The sequence below is a fragment of the Ciona robusta genome, chromosome 8, assembly GCF_009617815.1.
Source record: "Ciona robusta chromosome 8, ASM961781v2".
In the NCBI taxonomy this organism is placed as follows: Eukaryota; Metazoa; Chordata; class Ascidiacea; order Phlebobranchia; family Cionidae; genus Ciona; species Ciona robusta.
Window position 1 is genome coordinate 6997432 of NC_143242.1, and position 26517 is coordinate 7023948.

At 35.6% G+C, this 26517-nt stretch overlaps 5 protein-coding genes across 7 annotated transcripts; 2 read left to right on the plus strand and 3 right to left on the minus strand.

Moving 5' to 3' along the window:
- Positions 1-18: 18 nt before the first annotated feature.
- LOC149732913 (uncharacterized) lies at positions 19-13050 on the minus strand. Of its 3 annotated transcripts, none has more exons than XM_089883266.1 (12): positions 12867-13050; positions 12497-12617; positions 12038-12152; positions 11670-11780; positions 11253-11344; positions 10690-10816; positions 10138-10273; positions 9692-9834; positions 9194-9343; positions 8698-8793; positions 7880-8042; positions 19-1046 (listed from the first exon to the last, which is right to left on the minus strand). In XM_089883266.1, exons 1-12 carry the CDS (start codon positions 12895-12897, stop codon positions 721-723), a joined length of 1611 nt encoding a protein of 536 aa, XP_089739392.1. In that variant the 5' UTR covers positions 12898-13050; the 3' UTR covers positions 19-720. The 3 variants fall into 3 exon arrangements, with proteins under 3 accessions (XP_089739392.1, XP_089739393.1, XP_089739394.1); XM_089883267.1 differs by lacking the exon at positions 19-1046 and adding an exon at positions 6096-6300; XM_089883268.1 differs by lacking the exon at positions 19-1046 and adding an exon at positions 7134-7302.
- On the plus strand, positions 2913-6806 carry LOC149732914 (apelin receptor B-like). Its single transcript, XM_089883274.1, has 7 exons — positions 2913-3125; positions 3677-3880; positions 4241-4624; positions 5072-5257; positions 5613-5719; positions 5937-6094; positions 6540-6806. The coding sequence occupies exons 1-7, from the start codon at positions 3059-3061 to the stop codon at positions 6688-6690; spliced, it is 1257 nt and encodes a 418-aa protein (XP_089739400.1). The 5' UTR covers positions 2913-3058; the 3' UTR covers positions 6691-6806.
- A 911-nt stretch (positions 13051-13961) lies between the features above and the next one.
- Positions 13962-18188, plus strand: LOC149732915 (serine/threonine-protein kinase 36-like). Its single transcript, XM_089883254.1, has one exon. It carries the CDS (start codon positions 14016-14018, stop codon positions 17958-17960), a length of 3945 nt encoding a protein of 1314 aa, XP_089739380.1. The 5' UTR covers positions 13962-14015; the 3' UTR covers positions 17961-18188.
- Positions 18150-24597, minus strand: LOC149732916 (peptidylprolyl isomerase domain and WD repeat-containing protein 1-like). Its single transcript, XM_089883261.1, has 11 exons — positions 24385-24597; positions 24063-24255; positions 23337-23468; positions 22837-22941; positions 22487-22611; positions 21914-22131; positions 21470-21663; positions 20792-20981; positions 20112-20228; positions 19590-19736; positions 18150-18902 (listed from the first exon to the last, which is right to left on the minus strand). The coding sequence occupies exons 1-11, from the start codon at positions 24491-24493 to the stop codon at positions 18576-18578; spliced, it is 1857 nt and encodes a 618-aa protein (XP_089739387.1). The 5' UTR covers positions 24494-24597; the 3' UTR covers positions 18150-18575.
- Positions 24573-26366, minus strand: LOC149732917 (replication protein A 14 kDa subunit-like). Its single transcript, XM_089883279.1, has 4 exons — positions 26161-26366; positions 25833-25907; positions 25291-25396; positions 24573-25042 (listed from the first exon to the last, which is right to left on the minus strand). The coding sequence occupies exons 1-4, from the start codon at positions 26263-26265 to the stop codon at positions 24972-24974; spliced, it is 357 nt and encodes a 118-aa protein (XP_089739405.1). The 5' UTR covers positions 26266-26366; the 3' UTR covers positions 24573-24971.
- Positions 26367-26517: the final 151 nt, after the last annotated feature.

The window sequence follows — 26517 nt, forward strand, 5'->3', positions numbered from 1 at the left end:
TTAAAATAAAACCACGAATTATTTTTATATTTTACTTTCACACGAACACCGCAAATTAAGCAGGAAACAAAATAAAAACAACGTCATTTTGGAACAAGGACATTCAAGTTTGAACTTTAGGGACATAAAGTTGACAGATAAATTTAATCCACAATTTCAAGCTTATAATAAACAAGAAGACGAGACATAAACTCCCAAGGGGTTAATGCATCGCTATTGATAGAATACGATAAATCATGTCGCTTATGAACCGGGGATATGGCGGTTAGTGCAAAGGCAATATTTAATGCTAACGGCAGGATACGCATTATTAGGAGAATGTTTTGTCTATGGTTTTTAACATGGGTTTAAAAAACACCTTTGAAATTGAAAAAAAGAAGGGGTCAATATTTTTCAGGACTTGGGTAAATACTGTCGGTTTATAAGAAAATCGCAATACATGTTTGGGACAAATAAAAGGTTTTTGTGAAAGTTAAGGACCCCTGGTTTAATTAGTGTGGATATTTTACGGTTTTCCGGTAACTTGACATATAAATAGAAAGCTGTACAGCGATTCATATTCGTTTACAATACAATGGAAATCCATACGTATTCGTATGATAGAAAAACATGAATTAATTAGGACCACACGTAAGGACTTTGTTGGCAATCGTAAAGGATTAGTCGAGGCATTAAATTGTATATATTGGTTAGAGAAGTATGTTCCAACATGTAGAAAAGTCAACGTTTTGCTATGTTGTGTAATAATGTAGTTGGGCAACTGGCTACTCTGTGAAAAGTGTTCGGTGCTCCATCTGTGTCGCTAACAGTCGTGTTGTTGAACTTGTGAGAGTTTCGCCGCATCGGTTGTTTGTACTCGGGAACGATTAAGGTGGATAAACTGTCGTAAGGTCGGAAGTCGGCGAGAAGCAAGGCCAGCTTTTTCTTTTCGTTTTCGCGGCGTCTCTCGAGCTTAATTTCCCGCAGTTTCAAAGCAGAGAGTCGATGTCCTTTGCTCGCAGTTTCTTGTAACATCTCTTCTGCTAGTTGTGTATTACGCTCCACCCCTGTAAGTTGAAAGGTTGTATATAAGAAATTATTTTGAGCAAAGAGAAAAGATTTTACCAATTAATAAAATTTGAAAACATTGAGATCAACATACGAAGTACAGAAAAAAAGAGTTTTCAGTACATTTTAGCATCCATGAAAACAGGCTGTGCATAAAGGAACATTTACCTAACCGCTGGTATACTTTTAAGTGTACATTAAATTTTTTATTTATGAGTAGTGAAAACCAGTACGCCAAAAAATATTGTAGAAAAAAAGCGTTGAGTTGAGAACAGCCAAACGTGATGATTTTGTTGTTGAAAGCGATAGAACAGTAGACTGAAATCTGGTTAATGTTTTGGAAGTCAAATTATTGGCGGACAACCGATTTTAAACAGACAGAAATTCCAAACATTCAACAATTCAGGGTTAAAACGTTTCTGTTTTCAAGTTCAAAAATATGTTTCACGAAATAATGTTGGCTGGTATATAAAACTAGAGTTGTTTTGACAAAAGCAAATCTCGTTCTTAAGAACGTATACGAATGCTATTTATAATTTAGAAACTCGCTATAGCCTAACACTCATGTTGTTAAACTGGCCGCCATAAGAACTTAGTAACCAAAGCAGATTTTAAACTTTTCTTGTAATTGTTGGATTACTGGATCGATATAGACACAAGACAAATTAGTTTCTGCCTCCCGGCCAACATAGATGGACGGTGGTAGCTTTAACGTGTGGCTGGCGACATTTGTTATACGTTTGCTTAACAATCTAGTTGTTTATAAAAGTAAAATGCAGGAATGTAATGAATGACGGGAAAGACCAAGTGTTTTCCAAGAAACTTGGATTTCTAATGAGGTTTGGTGCGAGGTATGAGAGTTGTACTTCTAGTCTAACAGTTTTGCGTAATGGCACTCGTGATGAATTCTCCCGTACGTTTTACTGCGTTATGCTGGTGGAAAGTGTTAGAGGTTGGTAGTTAAGGGGGAAGGGTTAGTGGGTATATGGGTAGTAGTTGGTTTTGCGGTTAGCAGATAACGTAGGGGGTGGGGGGACTGTAATGGTGTAAGGTATAGAAACCATGTTATCGTATTGTGTGGTAAACGAGGATAGATTTACGTGGGTTTGCGGTTTGGGGTCAAAAATGAAAATTTCCTGTACATTGATTAAGTGTAAAATGAAAAAGATTTTATTGTTTATTTATGAAATCATATAAAAAGAGAGGTTTTTCAGAAATGTCATATTTATTGTAAATTGAGATTTTATTGTTCAGTTATAAAATCAAATTAAAGTGATTTGTTTCTCAGTGGTGTCATATTTATATCGGTAAATGCCAGTAATTGAAGTAACATGTAATAAAAACCGCTGCCAACGCATTAGACTGTAGATGAAAGGCGATCGTTATGCATATAGACGAGGGACGCTAACTTTGACGTCATGCAGTCGTTTCCACTTATTCAGCGTCCAATTTCTATCAATTTAACTTTAACAGTGTCTTAGGTTAAGTAGGGTTGTACTTGATGGTATATATGCTTTACAAAGCAAGTATACCCTATATACTAAATACTGCTTGCTTTGTACTTGGATGTAGGCCTACCAATCTACCATTAGTGACCACAGGGTTAAACTAGTTCCTTCCGTTAGGGAACTCCGTATATATATCGCTTTAGAAACAGAATAGACATTCAGTTTGAGATTTGAACAGAAACTATTAAAAGAGTTTTGGGTGTCAAGACTAAGGTTTAAAACTGAGTTGCACAACTTTTATAATTTAAACCGTTTAGGTTGTTTTCTATACAGAGGCCTAAAATATGGCCGATTTGAGTACAACGATTTGATGATTTTTGTCTGTTGCGTTTCGTAGCACCAGATCCTGACTGTATTTCTTTACACAAGAATCGTCCAAACTGTATGAGCACCAGATCAGGGTCGGATTCGTGATTTTTTTACGGTTAGAAGACGTGGTCTCAAATCTCAATCAAGGAATAGAACCAATAGGTCTAATTGGAGCATCAAGATCACATTTAAAGATGGAGGGGGAAGTAATGAAGAAAAGAATCCATGACGCTCAAAATATCATCTTTCCATTATTAGCAGGTAAGCTGAACAACATGTAGTAGGATGGGGGAAGATGAGACACCTATTTATTCTATTTTCTCGTGCCATTTGATGCAAACAAAGAGCATTTAAAGAAATATAAAACCGTGTCCACGCGGCTTCCATAGACCGATGTTAATTGTTTAAAACACGATCAGGATATTTGGATATTATGTGCTAAAGGTGTCCCGTTTTCCCCACTCTACTATATTTCAACAGTCAGATAGAGTTATGAAGTGAGTTGCCAGATCATTTACAATTTGTGTTTGTTTGAAATCGACCTTTAACTACGATTTATTAATATGGTTCTTAGTTTTAATTAAAGTAATGTACTGACGGAGTCCAAACTCGATAGAATCAGCCTAAAAAAATATAGTTTTCCAACTAAAAACGGAAGTTTTGAAATTATTTTCTGTTGTTTGCATTTGTAAAAGAAAGTTAATTTACCGGTTTACGTTTATTTTTCAATTTTTTTCGATTCTTAATGTTCCGTTTTTTAAGTTTTTTTTTAGTATACTGTATTTGTATAATAATTTAATTTTGTTGAACAGGAGTTGGAATTATTGCCAATACATTTGTCATAGTTGTGATTTCGATTTGGGAACGTTGCCATAGGAACCGAACAGTGGCGAATTCGTTTGTTGTGAATCTTGCTATTGCTGATCTATTGTTCCTTGTGGTGCTGCCTCTGTATATGCCCGCTATACTTACAGATGGTTGGATATACGGGGTGGGGATGTGTAAAGTTATAGAAGGTAAGATGTGATGCAAATGTAAACGTCACATAGGGTACTACAAGTTGGGCAACAAAGGCATTTTGGTTTTCATCCCATTTTCGTGAGAATTAGGACTTATAGCGGATGTATAGGATTTTTTCAACGTATGGGTTTCGACATACAAATATAAGTTGTTGTTTTGTTCTTTGTGGGTGAGGTTCTTGCCAAGGACCTGGAGTTTGGGCCAGATTTGGTTCATCACCCCAACACCTACGCCTTTCCTGCGAAACAGTGGGACCAGTGTGACCTCGTCTTTGACAGCTATAAGTTGATTATGAAATAAAACATTGAATCTTCACTTTATCCACTCTTTAACGCTGGTCATATTTTCAAACACAGCAATCAAATACATTAACTTCCGAGCTTCCATATTGTTCCTTACGATGATGAGTGTGGACCGTTACCTTGGCATCGTATTTTCCATGCGATCAAGGGAATACAGAACCAGGAAAAACGCTATCATGACGTGTATTGTACTTTGGCTGCTCAGTATCGCAGCTGCGGTGCCGATTCTTGTATTTGCGAATGTCGATACTGTCAAAAAGGAATGCGTGCTACAGTTTCCAGGGTACGAGTCCGACTTCGTATCTGATGAAGATCTGTATGATATCTATGGGTCAATGGATATAGGAAACCTTAGCGAGCCCTTGGAGTCTTCAGGATTAGATTTTGGAGCGGCAGAAGTTTTGGGTGTTGTTAACGAAAACAACAGCTCAAGTGATGGTAAGGTTTAACAACTTGTTCATTATGCCCAATCTGGTTTAAAAGATATAAAGATTTATACCCCCAAAAATATTGTGAAAAAATGCGTTTGAACTGAAACAGCCAAACGCGGTTCATATTGCTACTTTGTTGAAAGCATAATAGAAGATACTGAAATCTGACAAATGGTTTAAAAGTAGAAGTATTTGCATACAACAGATTCAAAACAGGTCGATACTGTTGAAAGATCCATAAAAACGGCTTGTGTATTCTTAGGTGCATGCGTGCATGCGCGCATGAGTGCATGAGATATCTAGTACTTAATTGTGTCGCTTCATTATGCTAGATAACTGATGCAAAAATAATCTTTTCGTCTTCAGTTTTCCCAATTTCGTTTTATCGCATTAACGGATCATCTCATAGTAAAAAACGAACACTAAATGAATAATTACAATTATTTTTCTACAGAAATCTTGCAGCGTGATAACTTCTGTAAGTTTACGGAGTTGCAGCATTCTGTTTGGTATGTTGGCTGGGAATACAGTAACTTTGCTTTGTTCTTCGTAATACCGATACTATGCATCATATTCTGTTACTCAGCCATCATAAAAGCAGTGATGACACGACATATACAAAGCAGTACCAAGGCACAAGGTGAGTTAAACATCTTTAGGCCCCAAAAGTTCACAACATACCCAGAAGACACGCACTTGAATTCTCAATGAAAGGCTATACATTTTTTTCGTATATCTGCACGTTTTTAAATGTTATCCATTTCCAAATGTCCAAACTGACTTCTTTACTAAGCAAATTGGAATGTTCTTTTAAAAAGCGTCGGTACTGAGGAATCTTTCATTTATCTGCATGTTGTTAACCGACATTGCCCACTTCTCTTTGCGGATCATTTTTAACAGCAAAAGTACTGTGTGCAGTACGACTTCTGGACGTTGGAACAGTTTAAAATTGCCGCATGATACGAATATGAATAACTGGCACACATTACTTGTAGATCAGCATCAAGTAGCGCGCATGGTTGCTCTATTAGTGGGAGTCTTCATATTAAGTTGGGGGCCGTTTCAAACTTGGAAACTTCTTACGTTACCACCCGGACAAAAGGTAAACTTCAAGAAAACAGAGGGCTTTTTGTAGGATTCCATGACCATGTACAACAAAACTGAACTAAAACGCTTCCATATGCTATTTAGTATGGTGTTGCAGTGTATGTACGCTCCGAAATTGTCGAAATGCACCTTTTGTAAGACAACTACGAAACGGATTTAACATTTGTATGCAGCCTTTTGTTAACTCAGTATATTTGAAATCCCGTTCACAGGTTCCGTACAAGAACAGTTGTATTGTTATTGAAACAATAGTGACAATGATGGCTTGGTCGAACAGCGCTATTAACCCGATTCTGTACTCGCTTTCAAGCAAGAGGTTTTGGGAAAAATCTAAAGCAGCTTGGGTGTTTATAAAGCAAGGACAAAGCAGGTTTGGACTTGTTTCTGCTGTATTTTAGGCGCTTGCATTCAAAATGAACAAGGTCACCCACAGTTCATTTAGCACTGATAGCATCTGGTGTTCGTTGTTAAGATTGATAGCGTCTAAAGTGTGACAGTTAGAGAACTGGAAGCGCTTTAAATAGCGATTACTTGACATAAAACGCTCCGTGTTTTTCATTTCGTCACCTTTGGATCCTACAATGATGTAATGTGTATTCACTATCATACAATATTAATGCTCTAACAGATGTACATTATTGAGCCAAATAAACGGTGTGCATTTTCCCAAAACTCAAAAACGGTTTTTAAAATTAAATTTTGAACATGATTTTTTTTGTATGAAAAAAAAAATAGCCAGTGCTATTGGTGGGCTTTTAAAATGACCTAAATTGAAAGTAAAAATGCCATTCTAACAGAAACCTATTTGATTTTAGTTTCATGGTGTATCAAGCAAGCACAAAAACGGCTCGCACCCGCCTTACAACGCATGGAAACGTCGGTAACCCAGTTGGACAACGACTACCAGTATCTCAGATTAATCCACATTACGTAGACGACAGACATCAACACAGCACAAACTTGTGAAGACATTTGAATATAGTAGGGTTGGGGGAAGACGGGACACCTTTAGCCCCAAATATTCTGATGGTGTTTTAAACAATTAACAACAGTCTATGGGAAACAGTTTCACATTTTTTAGGTGTTTTTTTATGTTTACTGCCACCTGGGACGAGAAAATAGAATAAAAAGATGTCCCATCTTCCCCCACCCTACTATATATCAGTCATTTTTTACCGCTTAGACAAGAATAGGTGTTTCAATCAGTATATATCCCTTATATAATCAACTGGTACTTTACCAATTCTTATATTTATTCTCAGGGTTATATGACAAAGTAACTGTAATAATATTCTTTTTGAATAGGAGACTGACGATGCCATTTAGGCGAATTATCTCTCTTATGGTATACAATCAGTAGAACTTTTTTTCTGTTACATTTTTGTAGCACCAGATCTCACTTATAGAACACTAACTTTTTAACCAACTGTTGTATTACTGTTTTTAAGCATGTTTAACTGTTTCCCTATTATGTGCCTGTAACATATACGCTGGTAGACTGTTCCACTGTTACTGACTTGCTAATACTGCGTGTGTGTGGCGGAGCAAGAGGGGTGTTTCAGGGGCGGCAACTCCTCCCTTTAAAAAAAAATATTTATAAAAAAAATCTTAATCTTTTTTTTGTGAAACACACTACCTTTTTTTCTGGCTACACCACGGACTGTGTGCGCGCTAAACATGGGAACCTCTATATTCTGTTATTGCATTTAGCATGTTTTGGACTTGTGCTATTGTACTGAGCATTTTAAATACAGCTTTGGTTTTAGGAAGAGGGATCTAATAACGATTCTGAAACAAGCTTATTACATTTATTAGGACTTCATAAAGTCTAACCGGAGTAATGGGCTAATCCTGAAATCCTAGGACCAATGTCATGCCTAACTGTGGGACCTTACTCACATAGAATAGAAATTCTATTGATTTGTGAAAATGGGACAATTCTGGTCTAACACCCAAGACCCATAGTGTGGAACTTTACCCATGTAGAATAGAATATAAGTCCAATGCTTCAGACTTGAGGTTTACAAAAAAATGATGGCCATTAAATTATATATATATTTATTTATGATGCATTATAGTTTATATTTTTTTATAACCTACTTCATACAACCATTTTGTTCATATATTTCAAATAACTATTCATTCATCCAATTACCTTCACAACCATTGTAAAGCATGCAAGCCATTTTGAAGTGAGCGTCAGTATGCCCAAGCTGAGCAGCAGTCGCGTAAAGTTGAAACGCTTGTGATGAGTTGACCTTTAAATCTCCTAAGCCATGCTCATAGCACTCTGCAAGATGGTACGTAGAAAGGGCATCCTATATTAGGAGAGAAAATCAATATAAGTGGATAGGAAGCTGGTTGACATGGTTTACTTGGTTTCAAATACATTACACGGTAAAGAAGTCTATTTTCTCAATTGTAGGTATGACAAAATTGGTCTTTTTAGTTATTTTATTGTAATGTAAGATTAAAGATAATTAGTATTATTCCCTTGTAACGATACCAAAAGCTAGTGAATTAAAATCTATACATTTAATTATACAGGTAAAATCAAAACAGGTACCACAAAAACTTTTCAACATTTGGCAAGATACAAAAATTAACATAGGAAAGTGATTAACATAATTGATTTGAAGTTTTGAACCACAATACAATACGCACTAGAAAACCCACAGCCTAAACTAGAATAGAATTAAATGCAAAATGGGTATGTAGAATTTGCCCTTTACATTTCCTGTAACATGGTCCTAATATTTGGTTGATTTTCCAATTATTGGTTTTAGGCCCAAATTGGTCTTTTTTAGTCTTAAATAAGAAAATCTCTGGCATTAGCGCATAAAATCTTACTGATACAATCAAAACAGGGCACCTCAAAAATTGCGCAACACTGTTTAGCATGATACACAAACTATCAAAATAAACCAGATGTTTCTACCCCATAAACACTAACATACATTTAACCCAACTTACCCCGCTATTGGCTGCCATTTGAAACATGTGAACAGCTTTCTTCCTGTTGCAGTGAACACCGGGTTGGGCTAAGAAACTTCCTAGATATGATTGGGCCTGGGGAAAACAAAATAAAAAAATAATATAATATATATATATATATATATATAAATTAAAAAATAAACAAATAATAAAATAAATAAGAATTTAAATAATTAAGGAGAAACAAATAATTACCTGCTAAAAGGTATCAAAAGACCTGGCAGCGGCCAAAGATAGGTTTAATTTAACCTCATGACACACAAAGGTTTTAGTAAATCACAAAATAAAAATAAAGGATTTTTTATATTCGGTCAAAACCCAGTGCCAAGAATACGTAACAGACAAAAACCAAATCCAACAAATTGTATGTATAGGTTAATGCAAGAGCTATTTATTTTGCCGAAATGGCGTCGTCAGTCTCTTATTCAAACAGAATCTGAATTTTTCGACATAATAGCAATTATTGTTTTCTCACCTGAACATTGCCTTTGAGAGCAACTTTTTCTAGCAAATGAAGTCCATGGGCTACTTTAACTTTATTATCTTCTTCAAGAAGTATAAGAGCTAAGTTGTATTGCGCTGATTCGTGTTCTTGTAATGCAGCACGCTTGTAATAGTGAAGAGCCTGCCAAATTAATCAAAACCATGTTTAAAAAAGATAAAAATGTACATGGTGGGGTGGGGAAAGACGGGACACCTTTAGCACATGATATCCAAATATCCTGATCGTGTTTTAAACAAATAACAACGGTTTATGGGTCTCGTAAGGAAGAAAGAGTTTCATAATTCTTTGAATGTTCTTTTGTTTACTACTAAATGGGACAAAAACAGAATGAAATGATGTCCCATCTTCTGCCACCCTACTATATATATAAAAAAAACAATAATAAAACAAACATCAAAAAACCTAATTTAAAAAGTCTGAAATACATATCAGCAATTTCCAATTTTTTAAAAATATACAAGTACCAACCTTATCCATGTCTACTTTGGTACCTTTACCAAGTTGATGACACAAAGCAAGGTTAAACTGGGCTTTACTAAGACCTTCTTCACTGCCTTGCTCAAAGCATTTCAAAGCTGCTTTATATTCACCTGCCTTGACGTGGTTCAAGCCTGAAAATATATAGTAGGGTGTTCAATCTTTGTGAAAATTTTGTCAAAACTGTTCCAATTAATTTGTAAGAAACATTTTTTCGAATAAAATGCAATAAGAACAACTATTTGAAACTTGTATCCTACTTATTAAACATGGGTGCAACAGCCACCCTTTTTATTCAACACTCTCCCACACATTTTGTTCATGATTCCATAGCATGTTTTAACGACTGTTATTTTGCTCCTTCTCTTCGTTGATCAAATACGATATCTTTAATATCATGTTCGAGAGATAAATAAAGGACATGTTATTCTTCCAACCTTGAACATTATATGACATTCCAACGGCATGTTGCGTGGATTGAACAAATTCTTCCAAATCTTCTTCGGATACTATTTGATCACTTGGTGGGGTTTTCCTCTCAGTTCCTTTCGTTTCGAAATGAACGCATTTTTGCTACGGATAGATTTGGTTAATATTTAAATAGGCCTCTGTTGAGTAAAGCTGAATTTGATTTTTTAGACAGATTTTGAAACAATTTGATAATATGACAACTTAGGACATATGTATGTAAATATAAATTAACACTACAGACAGAAATAATACTGAATCAAATAGCTAAAAAGGTGTAAAGAGCTAATCCTTAAAACCTGTGTCACATGGCATGCCACGCAGCATGACTATGCATGTGGTTAATTGATTGGCCAAAAATGGTACATACCAAAAATGGTAACATTATATTCTATTCCATGTGGGTGAGGTCCTGCAGTATTGTATGCCATGGGTCCTTGGATTTAGGCCAGGATTGGTCCATTACTCCAACACCCAGGGTGCTACCGGTTTATACACTTTCAATTTTTCACAAAACTCACATTACTATGCGTGTGTTCATTTGTAACAAAGTCTTCAAAGTGACTTCCTCCAGTTGTACGAACCACAAGTACAGGTTGCTTTCCTTTATCTTCACAACCAGCTGCATTGGCAATATGACTACGTTGTCTGGAAGAGTGAAAAGTGTTGATAACTTGATAGTGTTGATACAACTTATAAGTAAGGGGGTGGGTAGTGTTGTATAGAAATTCAAGTGTCCAATTTAATGCACTGAGTAGATGGTATTGTTTGTACTATATATAAAAGTCAATGTGCTTATAATTTAATAAAAAGTAAATGCACAAAAACTATCTGATGTTCTTCATTTTTATACAAATATAAATTAACACTTGTCAAGAAAAGTTTCTTGAAACTCAGTAGTAATTCACCAAATCGGTAAATCATACTTGCTGGAAAAATAAACATAATGTATGCTCAAAAGCTTAAAGCTATATATTTATATCTATATGGGCAATTAGCTTATGTTATGTATATAATATATATATATTTACAGGGCAAAATACAAAACAATTTTTTAAAGTAAGATTGTATAACTATAACAGACCTTGGAAAATTTGAAGTTGAAACTTTAGAGAAAATTTCCTTAATAACCGAGGATTGTTGTAAGGTGTCATGATTGTGCTTGCTTCGGACCATCTGGTGAGATCAATAAATGAATGAATTTAACTTATTTTTATGTTATAATATAGGTGTTCTGTTTCACACAGCTTGTGCTCGTTTACAACTGCAAGTTACAACATATGTAACTTATTTATCCTTGCATGGTGGGGCAACAACAATCTTTGGAGATTTTTATAAAGTTTTACGGTTGTAACAATAAAATGTGAAAAAGCATAATGTCTGTAAGTCTGTAAGTATGTTTGATAAATTAAATCCCCAAATATATATTCAACTTTCTGGCTGCGCCATTTAAATCTATACCTAATTGCACCTAAAATAACAAAATACAACTAACACATACCTGTTTCACTGTTCCATGATCTACAGATGATGAAAAACGTTTTTCTTGTTTTGATTTCCATCCAAGAACTTTTGATGAAATTATTCGACCAACAATTAATGCTGTTGTGCCCTGTGAATTTTAAACTATTTATTCATGAAAGAAAAAATAACATAACAGAGTGTCCTCAACCTTTAACCTATTATGAGTATTGTGTAGAAAATATGTAAAAAATCATGTTTAGAAGTATTTTAAATCAAAATTTCATAAGCAAGTGAAAAATAATAATAATATAACTTTATCCTATAAACAGTTAAAGTCCTAGTTTAAAATAGAAAACAACACATAGTTTAATATGCTACTGAATATTTATTTAAATGTTGACTTACCCAAGCCAAATTGTCCCATATTCGAAACAGAATATCGTTCTCATGTTGTTTCCAATTCCTTCTTTCACCACCAAATATAACCCGATCAACTTTTCCACAATCTTTTAAAATTAACCTAAAAGTAAAGTTTAATAGAGTTATTCAAGTTTAAGAAGGTGACCTATTACATGAGCCACATATACTATATATGGTTTTATTTTCGTATATATGGTTTTATTTTCGGCTTTATTCATCTAATAATTGATTTCCAGACCTGAACAATGGACCTTTTAGCAGATTTATTAAGCAAAATCCAAGAGAAAATAAAGACCAAAGAGTTGGAAAAAATTATATTATCTTTACTTCGGGTAATTTCGGGTAATTATCTGCTAAAACAGTTTCCACTATGGCCCTTCTTACACAAACAAAATTACACAATTCACATACATCATTTAGTTAGTATGAGCCGTTGCCATTTACCATGATGTTTTATTTAAAGTTGAGACATGAGAATGTTCATCACTTGTGGATGAAATAGCTTCGTTGTCATCTTTTCTTTGTGAGGCTTGGGTGGGATTGGGCGCTGGTCTTACTCGAAATCCTGAAGGATAAAAACAAAAATGTACATAATAGTGTTGGGACTTAATTGTTATCTGTAAATCATTTGCCTGGGAACTAAATTTAATATATATACATAGGGTAATAGGTTCATGGGAAAAAATGTTACTTTTAATATTTACATTGAATGTCTTACTTTATTAAAGCTATAGTTTAATCAATTCGTTCATAATTTCTCCTAAATTGAGAATCAAAATTGTACAATAAAAACCTTTAAACGTACGTTACGTACCCCTTGTCAAACAATTCCAAATCCGACTCATTTGTTTTTCTGGCTACACTGCGCTGCAGAATACTCCAATACAAAGGACGTGCACGCCCTTTGCGTTACGTTAACATCTAAACAGGTACATTTACAAAAAACTTTTACAACACTCGTGATTTTTGTGGCCACCTGATCAAAAACAAGTCAAAACTATTTACCACGGCAATCCTACAATAAAGTATACAGTATAAAAATTTAACAACCATTTTCGGTCTTTTTAACAAACATTTGTATTCCTACAAAATAATCTACAGAACAATTATAATTTACACGCAAACATCATTATATATATTAAATACATTTCCATAACGCCTACAAAAATATAGCCTAAGTAAGTTTAAAAGGCTTACATTTAGGTTAGTCTGAAAAAAAGTTTGTTTCAAACACAATTTTAAAAATTTATAAGAATTTTTACGCATATTTTTTAGCCATTCATATATTTATTCGGTTTTTGCGTTTTTTATACTTCTGTCCCCGTAAACTATCTATTTTATACGCCTGCCCAGCAGAGCGTGAGAAACAAACAAACCGTTGCGCGGTTTCGAGATTTTTTGGAAAAAATCCCCGAACATTGCTTCAATTTTAGAAAGCTTAAGTTATAAAATACAAGTACCGTACACAAGTGTAGTGTTTTAACGAATATAGTATAGTCCCTATCTACTCAATATTTGAAAGTTATTTCAACGAAACGGTGCTACTTTTTTGTAAACTTAATGCACATTAGCACATACCTTTTCCCGTTGAAGATGTATCGTGTATACGTAATTGCGAATCAGCGAATGGTGTATATTCTGCCCGTATTGGACTGTACTTTCACACCGTTGGTGCTTTTCCAATACCTAATAAATCTCTTCAAAGTTATTACACTACCTTTGCATTGGACATACTATACATAAAAAAAACACATTCGGTTATTTAATTTATATCCCATTTTGGCAATAGTGAAGAATCCTCCAGTATTAGACTGGTGGAAAGTGTTAGAGGTTGGTAGTTATAGGGTGTATAGGTTAGTTATTAGTGAATAACGTAGGGGGAGCATTCTTCACTAGCAGTAGCACCACAATGTTTGTAATTGTATGATTTATTCCTCTAGGATATTATGAAGTAAAACTAAACATGGATAATTACCAAGTACTTGAGTTGATTGGAGAAGGCTCCTTTGGGAAGGTTTACAAAGGTCGCAAGAAATACACAGGTTCCACTGTGGCTCTGAAATTTATCCCAAAAGCTGGGAAGTCCGACAAAGATTTAAGGAACCTTCGGAAAGAGATTGAAATAATGTCGGACCTACAACACCCAAATATTATCCAACTTTTGGATAATTTTGAAACTGAGCAAGAAGTGGTCGTGGTAACGGAGTACGCAGAGGGGGAGCTGTTTCAGATTCTTGAAGATGATGGAAAGTTATCCGAGGATCAAGTTCAGGAGATCGCGAGTCAGCTCGTATCCGCTCTTTATTATCTCCACTCTCATAGGATCTTACATAGGGATATGAAGCCGCAGAATATTCTCATTGGAAAAGGTGGTGTCGTGAAGTTATGTGATTTTGGTTTTGCCCGTGCTATGAGCATGAACACGCTGGTATTGACTTCAATTAAAGGAACTCCACTTTATATGTCGCCTGAACTTGTGGAAGAGAAACCATATGACCATAATGCTGACTTATGGTCACTGGGGTGTATTTTATACGAACTCTTTGTCGGCAAACCCCCGTTTTACACCAACAGTATATTTCAACTTGTAAGTCTCATTATAAAAGACGATATAAAATGGTTGAAATCAATGAGCGACAATTTCAGATCATTTTTGAAAGGACTTCTTACCAAGAACCCAGTCAAGCGATTAACATGGCCGTTCCTACTTAAGCATCCATTTGTGAAAGACAAAGTGTTTCTCCAACTTGAACAAACATCTTCAGTTCCTTTGACAGAAGAACCAACACCTGAGGTTGTGCAAGCAAAGAAGAAGATTGCAGCGCAAGTTTCCTCCAAGGGGGGTGGGTCAAAGATATTGAGAAAAGCTCGGCAGAAAATGGCGGCAGCAGAAAAGGAGAAAAAATCTTTAAAATCGGAAACTCATAAAACTGAGGAAAACAAGTCTAAAAATCAGAGCAATAAAAGCAAGTTACCGCAAATTCAAACCAAAACTAAGAAACCAGCGAAACGGGAAGTTAGTTCGGCAACAAAATCAAAGCAAATTGAGAAAGAAAAACTTCCTAACATGAAACAGCTGAGTTTGCAGGACCAAAGTGTGGAAGATTCTGATGACGACTGGCAAGAGATCATAGATGCTACAGACCCGGGTAATATGCAACTTACTACTCCAATGACTTTGTTGTCAGATGCAGAGTTTCGGAGGAAAATTCTGGAAGAGATTAAAATTGCAAAGGATAAAGCTCTGGGTGGAAAGCTGAGTGGAGCGTCTACTTTTAGATCCATTATTAAAGTTATGACGAATCTGCTTGCTACTAAGTGTGATGCAGATTTACTGTGGAGGTTTTGCCAAGAACTCGAGATTCCAAATCAATTCCTGGAGATGCTGGATCATATTTGGAAGAATGAGACACAGAAGAAAAGGTCGTGGTCCAATAAAATAATGACGGATATTGTCGCTTTGTTGACCACATATGTTGCGAGTGACTTTAACGTACAAAATGTAAACAATAAACAAGACGTCAACACCCAGAGAGAATTTGGAGATTCTGCTGTGAAGATTATTCGATCTTTAGCCAAAATAATCTCGTCAAAACCAACCCATAACCATACCCTCCATGACCAAACATTGCTATGTTTGATCTTTATATGTGAAAGTGTGGACCATGGACAAAACATAGCAGTTGCTGCAAAAGTTTACAAAGAATTATCCAACTGTGGGCTTGTTGAAGTCATATTTAAACATGCTCTGAACAAAGATCTTTGGGTTAAAGATCTTGTAAAAGATAGCGACCTTGAGAAAAGAACTGACGAAATACAAGCGTTATATTTATCATGTCTAGCTGCTGTGGCTTATATACCAGTAATAGGTTTACCAATACGCCAATTTAAAAATATTGTGACCGAAAATATTGCCAAATTAATTACCAATAATTCAGCTTTACTTTCTACTGTATCTATTTTATTATCTCATTCTGCTATGTGTCTCAACTGTTTAAAATTTATCTACGCTTGTGCTCAATTAAACCCTGATGTGTGTAAAGTACTTTGTAACGAGTCTGTCGCAACCACACTACTCCATATACTTAGTGGTTCAACCCCCACCCATGAAAGCATGGAGATTCAAGTCATTGATCTGGTGCTAAATATTTTCACATCCTTTACTGTTTCTGCTTCTGAACCTTCAAAGTTACTTCTTCAATCTTCAGCAGCATTACTGGGAACTATATTCGTTCAATCTCAGCAGCCAACCCATGTATTAAGTGCAGCAGGGTTGGTGTATGAGCTGAGTAACCTCGGTGTTGTTTTTCACATCGGCATAGATGAATTCTTCTCCGCGATAAGTTCCGCCGTTTCTAACCTCACAGAAGTGGACACACTGCCCCCTAGTGGGCACGGGATACTCGACGGTGTAATTGGAATGGTGCAGCAACTTGTAACGGAAGGTGATCATCAATCTGTCCATGGTTTCATTACATGCGGGGCGTGGACAGCCTTATGGTATCGACTCGGACACGCAATCAATGTTGACATAAAGGAAGATAATGAAACTGAGACATTGCCATCAACTCGTCGCATAACTGGCCCAGCGAGATGTGATGACCCTTACGATCCAATGCTCATGTCACCAGATGCAGTTTTATCTTTTCTCTCCCTTGCAACATCAGTCTTCACTTGGGAGCCGAGTAAATCTCTTCCTCTCTTCTCCCTGAGCAACGGGATCGTACTGATGTCTCTCGTTGCTCTTTTATCCGATGAATTCATCAGCAGTCCTAACATACAGCTCCAGACTCATGAAGAGGACCTTCCAATCCTCCTAGAAGAGCTTGTGATTGAGAACCTACAATGTCTTTGCTTTCCATTCGCTATCGAACTATCAGAACAAAAATTACAACAAGTGATCGCTTGTTTTTCGGAGCTAGACATGATCCCACTTATCCTCCACAGATGCGTCCAAAACATCTCCCACAGAAGCCTTGAAGTCCCAATGAGGTTGATCAGCAAGTTATGCTCCCACCACCCACCAAGCTTGGACCGTTTCATCCATATTTGCTCCCACAGTTCAACCAAGTCCTCCAACATTGTCAAGTACCTCAGACAAACCTTAATCTCACCTGACGCAACTTCTGCAACCAAGTCTGAATTACTCGGTTTCTTAAACTTTGCCGTTCGTTCAAAACCAGCAAAACACAGCAGTCTCGCTTCAGAAATTTTCTTCTGTTTTAACAAGCACCATCCTCCAGCAGCAACTCTGTGTTTTGAATGCACCGACATTGAGGTACAGACACAAGCTTGTCTTCTTCTTGGCAACTTATTATGTGGAATCGAAGCTGAAGAAGTTGCCTTTTCCCAACCAGGAGCAGGTGATGCCAGTTCAAATTTCCGACCAGCCACTGCAGTAGTTCAACACATATCAGAAACGAACCGGTCAACACTGAAATCAGAGATTCTTCTTTGTTTCAAGAAATCAATTCCCCTCCTGCTGAAGTTTCTTCACCATGAGAAGCATGAGGTTCAATCCATGGCTTGTCTCACCCTTACTCATCTGTTTAAATGGGACACTGATTTAGAGCAGGTTTTGATTGACAGCGGGGCTCACATGACCTTTGTTGACCTCGTGATCAACGACCGTCACGCATCAGTGCAGCAGTTCGCGCTTGAATCGATTGTAGTCATGTGTGCCAACCCAACTGTGACTGCAAGTTATGCTTCAGCGAACATTCATGAACAATTGATGGCATTGTTGGAACAAATGACAACTGTGACATCACAAAAGGTGAATGCGTCTATGATGTCACGGGGGTTTCCCCTTCACACAAGAGCATCCACTGTTAGCAGCATTCAACAACGAGTTATTCTCGCAAATATTAAAAAAGTTGTTTCGAAAATCATGGTTAAAAATATATAATGTTTCATGTGTTAGATAAACACATGTAAAAAATAGCAAACACTTTTAAGGATTTAAAGAGATTAAGAATTGAAAGTTTTTACCGTTTCGTTCGTTTTGTTACAATTCCAATTTCATATTTTATTTTTATGCATATTTTCCACTGTAAATTTATTAAGAATGTGTAACTATTCAAATGTGGATCTGTAATTGAAACTTTTTCGTTTTATTAAAATTTACCATTTGTCTTTTGGTGAAAAGGTATTTCAGAAACTAGAAAAAGTTGACAAATATGATTCTGATAAATTGTGAATTTTTAGTAGAAAGAAAAGAATTAATCAGTTTTTAAACTAAAAGTTGTAGTTTCAATAAAAAAAAGGAAATTAAACATTTAGTTTGAAGCCTCATACTACATGTACAGCTTGGTTAGATAAATTTTAAGACATAATATTACATTTAAAAACTGTATGTCTATATCTTAATAAGTCTTATACAGAAAATGTAGACCAGACTTGATAAAATATTCTGCTTATTCAGTTGAATTTTTTATCAGATTTTCCCAACTGGGCCAGATAATTTAGGAAGTGCCATAGATCATTGCTGATTCCAAGTTAAGTTTATGAAACAACAAAAACTTCACTTTACACTAATGTTAATAATTGAAATATCGTCATAAGGCTTATCAGTCTTAGGATGAACCTTAGCAGCGGCAATGTTATGCACAACCTCCATTCCACTACTAACTCTTCCAAATACTGTGTGTTTGTTGTCCAACCATGGAGTGGGAACTACTGTGATAAAAAACTGGGACCCATTTGTGTTGGGACCCGCGTTAGCCATACTTAATGTATACGGTCGGTCATGACGTAAAGATGGATGAAATTCATCTTCAAATTCTCCTCCCCAGATGCTCTCTCCTCCTGTTCCTGTTCCTTTAGGATCTCCAGTTTGTAACATGAAGCCCTGAGAGTTAATAATATGAATAAATGAATGTAAATAATTTATCCGCACATGGAAAGTTATGACAGTCGTTATAACACGGGTGTTCGGTTTCAAACATCATTATCTTTAGTTTAAGATAAGTGGCCTTTACAGGCATTTTAAGATATATCAATTAAAAGTGTATTCAATTGTAAATTCGTCAATACTAATGGCTAGTGAGCTAAGTCTGGATTTATAATTCATTCACCATTATTCATTAGGTTAAGATATGTAGTTAAAAAAAAGACAATTTTAAACTACGGCTTTACAGCATGTTGGTTATTCTGAGTAGTTAAGGTAAGGGTGCTTATGTAGAGGATATGAGCACTGCTAGTACTTATCATTATACTGAGAGCTATTGTGAGCTTCAAGTTTAATTTAATTTGTTTGTGGTTTTATATTTAAGTTGCATACTTGGTAATACAAGCATACAGACACGCTTAATGAGAAGCCAGTTAAACCACCATACATGGTGAACAATACACATGTTAACAACCAAAGGCACCGAACTTTTTAAATGTAGGAGGCTGGGATAGTTAGATAAGTTTTTCCGTGGAATGCATCTTGTTAGTTGTAATACTTTCTGATTAATTCAGCAGAATTTCTAGAGAAAGCCTGCCTACCCTGCCTCCCCAGGTTTGGTGCCTATGTTAACAACACATAACCCACCTTAATCACACGGTGGAATATATGTCCGTTGTAATAACCATCTCGTGAATGAACACAGAAGTTTTCAACAGTCTTCGGACATTCATTGGAAAATAGTTTCAACACAATGTCACCCATAGAAGTATGTATTGTGGCGTTTGAAAATATCTAAAGAAAATTATTATTTAATTGATTAATGTCATTAGTAAGATTTTATTCTATATCGGTAAGCTCCGTTTTAGCATGACACTACGCCAGCAGCGTTTAGGCAGTAGTCCCTCTATTACTCCATATATAACAAGTTATGCCTATTCTATATGAATGGGGACCTACACAAGGGCAAGGGATATGTAGGCCAGAGTTAGTTCGAAAAACTAAAATATAATAAAGTCACAAATAACTCATCTGGTATGAAAAACGTAATGTACAAACACACTACATTTTCATATAAACTGTTAAAAGAATATTTACATTATGCATGCTAGCAGAAGTAACAGAATATCATAATAACCACCCTAGATATTATGACATCATAATGCTTACTCTTTTCTCTGTTTGAGTTTGCGTTGCTGCAAGAACTTCATCTTTGCTTGGTCGTTCGTTGAAAACATCGCGATCCGTTCCTTTGGTGGATGATTCATCCGGGGTAATACGGGAAAACTGGTGGGGTAATGTGGGACGAAATGTTTATTTGGGGTTTCTACATATAACCTGAATACAGGTATACAGGTTTAATAGGTGGCAGGGTAGGTGGAATATTGGTGAAGAGGATTGGTATATAAGTTGAAAAGATGACTGTATGGGATTATTTGGATTAAAATCACCCAACAAAACCTAATTTAGACTTGATTGTATGTTTAGGTCCAAATTTTATCTAATGCATTAAGGTGGCTGTACACAGTATCCGGAAGTTTTTTTTGTTTTGTCCGGATTTCGCTGCCGCATGCGGAACTCGGTAATGGGTTTGCATACGACTCGGCAAGCGAATTCGCATGCCGGATACTGTGTACAGCCACCTTTAGGCAGAAGACATTTTACGGTATAGTTTAATTTCAATAAAGTATATAGGTTACGGAACGAGAGACATAACTGCGATAATCCATCTGGCCTAAAGCCCATGCACCCTAATGTACCTTGTCATAAGGCCAAAACCTTACAGAATGACAGACACAAATCAGGAGGAGTATCATTTCTATTCTTAACAAATATAGTATTCCACTTACAATATAAAACCTGTTCTTGCTATAAGCGGTAGCAAATATAGTTGGGTCCGATACAGTTCCTTGCAGCGCTGGGTTGTCCGAGGCTTTCATATCGGCCGTGATCGTCGCTTTCATCTTTGATACTGAGCCTTGGAACATAGAAATATTCAATAACCGAATATTTTCCATTTTCCCGATCATTCTGCAGCATCTGTGGTGTATTGTAGTTGTTATCACTATCAACAGTTGACACATTCATTTCTTTGTCATGAATATTATTTTTGACCATTTTAATCTGGAAACAAACATTTAACTACAAAACCCATCAAGTTACATACGTGGTAACTTGTAAGCAAGCATGAGGTGATGCTTGCAGTCGTTATTACCAGATGTTCTGTTGTATGTAACTTTGTAGGGAATTGTTTTGTTTTTTTGTATGACTCACAGCTTAGACAACTCATTAGTGAGAACTATAACAGAACACCAGTGATAGAACTTAGCCACATACACCTCGTGTCTGCTTACGAGTCATCACATATTTAACTTTGTAAGTGATTGTTTTTGCACATTTTAGACAACCAATAAGTGGCTACTGAAAGTCTGTAACAGAACACCAATGATAGAACTTAAGAAGTTGCCGGCCACATAAGGATAAATAAATACATAACATTTATTCAAATACTAAACAAATCTTCTCACTTATTTGTATGTAGATTAATTATCTTTATTCCCAGCATTGTTGCGTAAAGAATGAACTTTCCTGTGTCGTCATAAACCACATTATTACACGACAAACTTGATTCATTCTTCAACAACTCTCGCTCGACAGCGACCCTGCGACCAAACTCCATGTTGGCAAGTTGAGCTTTGGATCTTTGCAGTTCGATAAATGTCTGGAAACCAGTTTCACTTTTACTTTTTAATTTTTAATTTCTATTTTTAGAAATTTTAAAGAATGTCTGAAAATCAGTTGTTTTTTTTCTGTATAGCCTACTTGTAATATATACTTTGACAAAATATGTCCAAAACTTGTAAGTAAAACTAACTTATAGATACCGTTTTTCCGATAAAAAAATTATTAAAAACCTCAAACAACACAAATTTTAATAAATTGTGCCAAAGATTTAACAACTACCGACTTACATTTAATGACTCGTCATAAACTCGAGATTTTTTTCCTGTGAGAAATTTAAAAACGATGACTCTGCGATTTGAAGTGATAACAGCGAACGTTGATCCATCGGGTGCGACCGAAATCGACTGAGCGTGACATTTTAATCGAGCCAACTCGTAAAGGTCGGTGTCAGTTTTAAATTCAAATTTTACGACGGATTTTGGAAAAGTGTAATCATCTTCCTGCCCTGTGTATTTGGGTCAAATTATATAAATAAATAAAAGAATGTAAATTAATTATCCAAGCATGGCCGGAAAACGATAGTCGGTATATCACAGATGTTCTGTTTTACACACCTTGTGCTTGCTTACAGCTTATGGCTGACAATTTACACAACCTAAATGGTTGGAACAATTACCATTAAGTATCTTTCCCAAGGACATATACGCTCACAATGGTAGCAACGAGCCTTGAACCCATAATCATTAGATAGGCGTGCTAACCAATTGTGCCACAGCTTGGGTGTTAAAGATTTTCTGTTCGATTTCGATACATCACTAATTCACACCACCCAACCTACGATCACTAAACCACATCCCCACCTGACCAGTACTCCAGCATTCCTTGCTTATCAGCGGATATGGCAGTTTTAAAGGTGGGGTTGTATTTTATGCAGGTCACTTCCTGTTGGTGAACTTTGACCTCATGTAAGGGGGAAGCCCCTCCTCTGGAAAAGAAACACAAATAAAAAATAGATATATTCGGGATTTGAGAACTAAAACTTAAACAATTATTGAATATATATTTATATTAAATTGAACAAAAATTAAAAAAGTGAAATAAAAACTTTCTAGAATCAAACAGACAAAAATTAAAATAAAAAACTTGAGTATTATTGGGTTAAATATATATTTCTAAACCAAATAGAAATACCAAACTTAGTCCCTCTAACCTCCCATCATATATAAAGATACTTCCTTCACCAAACTTAGCTACAGCTACTGTAAATATTCGGCTACCCGATGAGAAAACCCATTCGCTGACACTGGGTGTGTACCTGGGGAAATTGGGCGAAATATAAAAAAGTAAGAATGAAGAATGGACACATACTGAGTGTGTACATGGTGTATAAGGTGAAACTAAATATTTAAATTTTAAATGCAGCACAGAAAAAAATATACATTTAAAGTACAGCGCGAAAAAAGAAATTATTTTAAATACAACATAGAAAAAAAATTAAAATTTAGCACAAAAAAATGATTTAAAATGCAGCATAGATAATTAAATATATACACGAACAAGATCCTTTTACAGATCATAAAAATTTTTCATTAAAAATGTAAAATAAAACAGATAAAACAAAACTGCAAAAAAAGCGAAATTCCTTGTGATTTTGTAAGTAATAAATTTTAAACAATTATTGGAACTCTACTCAAATAAACAACTTCTTACCCCAGTTTAATCATGTTGATCATATCAAAGTTAATAACATCAAACACCTTCATAGCTTTGTCCTGAGATACCGTGCACATAAGTTCACCGTTGTAGCTTACTGACATACAAGTGATTGCTCCAAGGTGGGCCCTGTTATTTATATGGGTTAGGAAAGAAATAAATCAAAATTTTTATGGTAAAAGGAGAGAGCTCAGCCTAATTAAACTAAGGGAGCAGTATAAGCTAAGGTGGGCCCTTTTATATATAAAATATATAAAATATATATTATATATAAAAGAAAACCTTTTATATATAATTTACATAACATGGGTAAGGTAACACTAACAAATAAATTATGGTAAATTTTGCTAAAGGTAAAAAACAGTCTATATAAACTAAAGGTACATTTACATTATAAGCAATGACCCAATTGCAGGCATCCCAGGGTAATTAGGCACTCAGCCACTCACTAGATATATAAATTGGTTCTAAGACAAGACAAAATAACTTTCAATTTGCCTGCGACTGATCCCTTGTAATTAAGCAGTACGCAAATACAGTTAAAAAGGTATAAAAATGTTGAAGCAAAAATTTTAAATGGAGCATACCACAGAAAAATAAATTTGTATATGGATAGAAATGCTCAAATGTGATCTATCTAAAGGTACCACAAAGTTTTAAAAAACAAAAAACGATTCTGAGAAAATCACTTAAAAAGTCAGCTATTAAAAATAGATTTTTAACCTGAAGTGTTTCACAAACTCAATTCCTCGTTCTTGTTTCTTCCAAAACTTGACGTGCCCGTCGCAACTTGCAGTCAACACGAAGTCAGTTTTAGTGACAGCCACGTGAGTTATATTGTCTCTATGCATGTAACTGCGCTCATATCTATCAGAGCTGGGCATGTTGTCCAGATAAGTTTGTTCATAAGGCAACACTGGAAAAAAATGGTTTGGAAACACTGGTTAAAACTTCATTGTTTTTAAACATTTTTTTAATCTACCAGCTTTACTACAATTTTCAGGTTTCCTTTATCAGGGCGCTAAAAAATGACAAAATCACAAACCTTTAATTTTCTTTGGTTTTGCAGCTTCTTGTGGCATGGGACCGACCCATTCCTCTTCATCATCATCGTTGTCAAGGGAACGCTTTGTTCCTTTCTCTTCATCAGCCATCACTAGAGGGCAGAAGAGAGTACAGATATCCGGAACTTAATGACAGTCACAACTTTGAAAATTCCTATTACCTGATAAGCTAAGAAAGATGGAAGTTTTGGAGAAAGCTGGGCATATCTCAATAAACAACACGCCTTCATAGTGAATTTGAATTAGGCATTTTTGAAAAAGAAGTAAAAATTCTTATAAATTGGCACAAAATTAAACCAGAACAGACTTAAGAAATAAATTGTTTTGTAATATTCCTACACAATGGTATACAAAGAGCAACATACATAACTTAGATGACTTAAAGTAGAACCAATTTTAAAACAAACAAAAACACAACATTTTCACAGCCACGATTTATGGTGGAATTTTCAATGAAATATTTCTGATATTGCAGAAGTGACAACCAATACAAAGTTGAAATAAATGTTGTTAATATTTAGTTTGTCCGTGAAATTGTTCGCAACAAGTGGTCATAACTTTGTCATTTTCATTGAGAATATGAACACAGGTTTGGGAACTTGTGTGTCATCTTAATTGCAGCATTATAGGCTTCAATATCTGCAACATGTATAATACTTATTACTGTGGATTTCATTCAATATATATTATAAACAAGACAGTGGTCAAGGCATTTGGTTTGAAACCAGTGATACCAGATTCAAGGCTTGATCATATGATATAATGAATGAATGTAACTTATTTATCCCCGCATGGCGGGGCAACAACATTCGTTATAACACAGGTGTTCTGTTTCATACACAGCGTTCCCACTATGAGTTACCCCGTATAAAGCTCTCACACCCCACCTAGTGATTCGCTTGAGTTCAATTGTCGATAAACGACGCAGTGAAGATTCTCCTGTTGGTCAACGGTTCCCGTGACTTCAACTATTCCGTCAAGCAGTTCATTCAACTGCAAAGGGGGTTAGTTTATTAAATGGAAAAGGGGGTAATTTATGCTTGTGAAGAATCCTCTTCCTTACATTATCTGCTATACGTGAAAACTAATCTTAAAGGTGGCTGTACAGAGTATACGGCGTGCGAATTCACATGCGAAGTCGTATACAAACCCGTGTCCAATTCCGCATGTGGCAGCGAAATCCGGACAAAACGGACGAATTCCGGATACTGTGTACAGCTACCTTTAACCACCAACCCATATCACCTCTACCTTTATAATCATCACCACTTCCCCCTAACTTATAATCCTTAAATACCAGCATCTTACACTTTTACTAGACTATTATTTACCATTCTTCACTAGTGCCCAAATCTATTTAGTTTAACAAACTTTCGCAGAAAATTTTAATTGTTTTGAATATTCTTAAACAGTAAACAAGCAAAGTTACCCCAGAACTTAAAAGAACCGTAATCTCTTTGTCCGATTCTGTTGACATTTGGAATGAACTTCCGTCTGTAGAGATCTGGAATATGGAAATGATATACACCTTATGCTCACTGTCGAGTTATAACATGGGTGTCTTCTTATACACAGATACCAAACACACATGATGTATTCATACACCTCATGCTCACTGTCAAGCTATAACACGGGTGTCTTCTTATACACAAGACACACATGGTGTATTCATACACCTCATGCTCACTGTCAAGTTATAACATGGATGTATTATTTGACAATTCTATAATATTCCAAGTTAAAAAATATTAAGCCACCTTTTCTGGAGCAACAATTCCCATCATTGTGACGCATTTTCCGACATTTTGTTTCATCATAGAAGCAACTATTCTAGGTCTGGGTTCCAAATACACGTCATCCATGTTCTGAGTTAAAAATCTCTATCAAAACTTAGGAATTGTCAAAGAATCCCAACTTTTAACTTACTCCCCAGTACAAATAAATTTAGCGCGAAAGTAAAAGATACGCATGAATGAGTATAGCATTCCGCTAGTTGTCAGTATTAAATATTTTATACTTAAGGGCTCGAATATATTATTACAAGTTATATCTAATAATTAGTAACTCTTTAATACAATGCGCAATTCAAGTTATTTTGTTCGCCTAATAACAGA